This window comes from Pyxicephalus adspersus, chromosome 6, assembly GCF_032062135.1.
Source record: "Pyxicephalus adspersus chromosome 6, UCB_Pads_2.0, whole genome shotgun sequence".
In the NCBI taxonomy this organism is placed as follows: domain Eukaryota; kingdom Metazoa; phylum Chordata; class Amphibia; order Anura; family Pyxicephalidae; genus Pyxicephalus; species Pyxicephalus adspersus.
Window position 1 is genome coordinate 106,166,190 of NC_092863.1, and position 487 is coordinate 106,166,676.

General features: G+C 44.4%; 1 protein-coding gene across 2 annotated transcripts in view; it reads left to right on the top strand.

Moving 5' to 3' along the window:
• LOC140332338 (BOS complex subunit NCLN-like) overlaps positions 1-487 on the top strand; it is a 14,506-nt gene that overhangs the window by 10,122 nt on the left and 3,897 nt on the right. For both annotated transcript variants that reach the window (XR_011921105.1, XM_072413603.1), the window contains exon 11: positions 57-95. Coding sequence is in view for 1 of the 2 variants with exons in the window: in XM_072413603.1 (XP_072269704.1) it covers positions 57-95 (39 nt within the window). In the remaining variant the exon portion in view is untranslated. The remainder of the gene's footprint in view (positions 1-56; positions 96-487) is intronic.

Below are 487 nucleotides of genomic sequence, written 5' to 3' on the forward strand. Positions count from 1 at the left end.
TCATTTTGCAGTATACACCACTGATCCTTTGCGATTGTGTTTGCTTTTTATTCCAGGGAAATCTGGAGAACATGCAAATCTTCAAAGAAGCGCTGGTACGTTATATATTATCTGTCAAAGGAAGAGGTATTCTGCCAGAGATCCAGTGAGCTGGTTTCTGAGATCTCTGCACTGTTATCGGTTGGATTGTTTCCATCACCATCTAGCTGAGCTATGGACCCGTTCTATATTATGGGGAAGAGGATAGAGGGAGGTGTTATATAGTTTTCTTACTCTGGTTGAGGTTGCGTAGCAGCTGGGGGATTTCCCCACTTTTCCAAGACTCCCCAAATTATCCGGTGAGCTAAAACCTCACTCACTGCACACACACCTCAACATACAATGCTGCCACCATCTACAATTTGTCCGTAGACTGGGCTGCCAGGGACCCATTCACACAGAGATTCTCACATCTAAGCCAGATACACACAAAATGCAATCAATCACA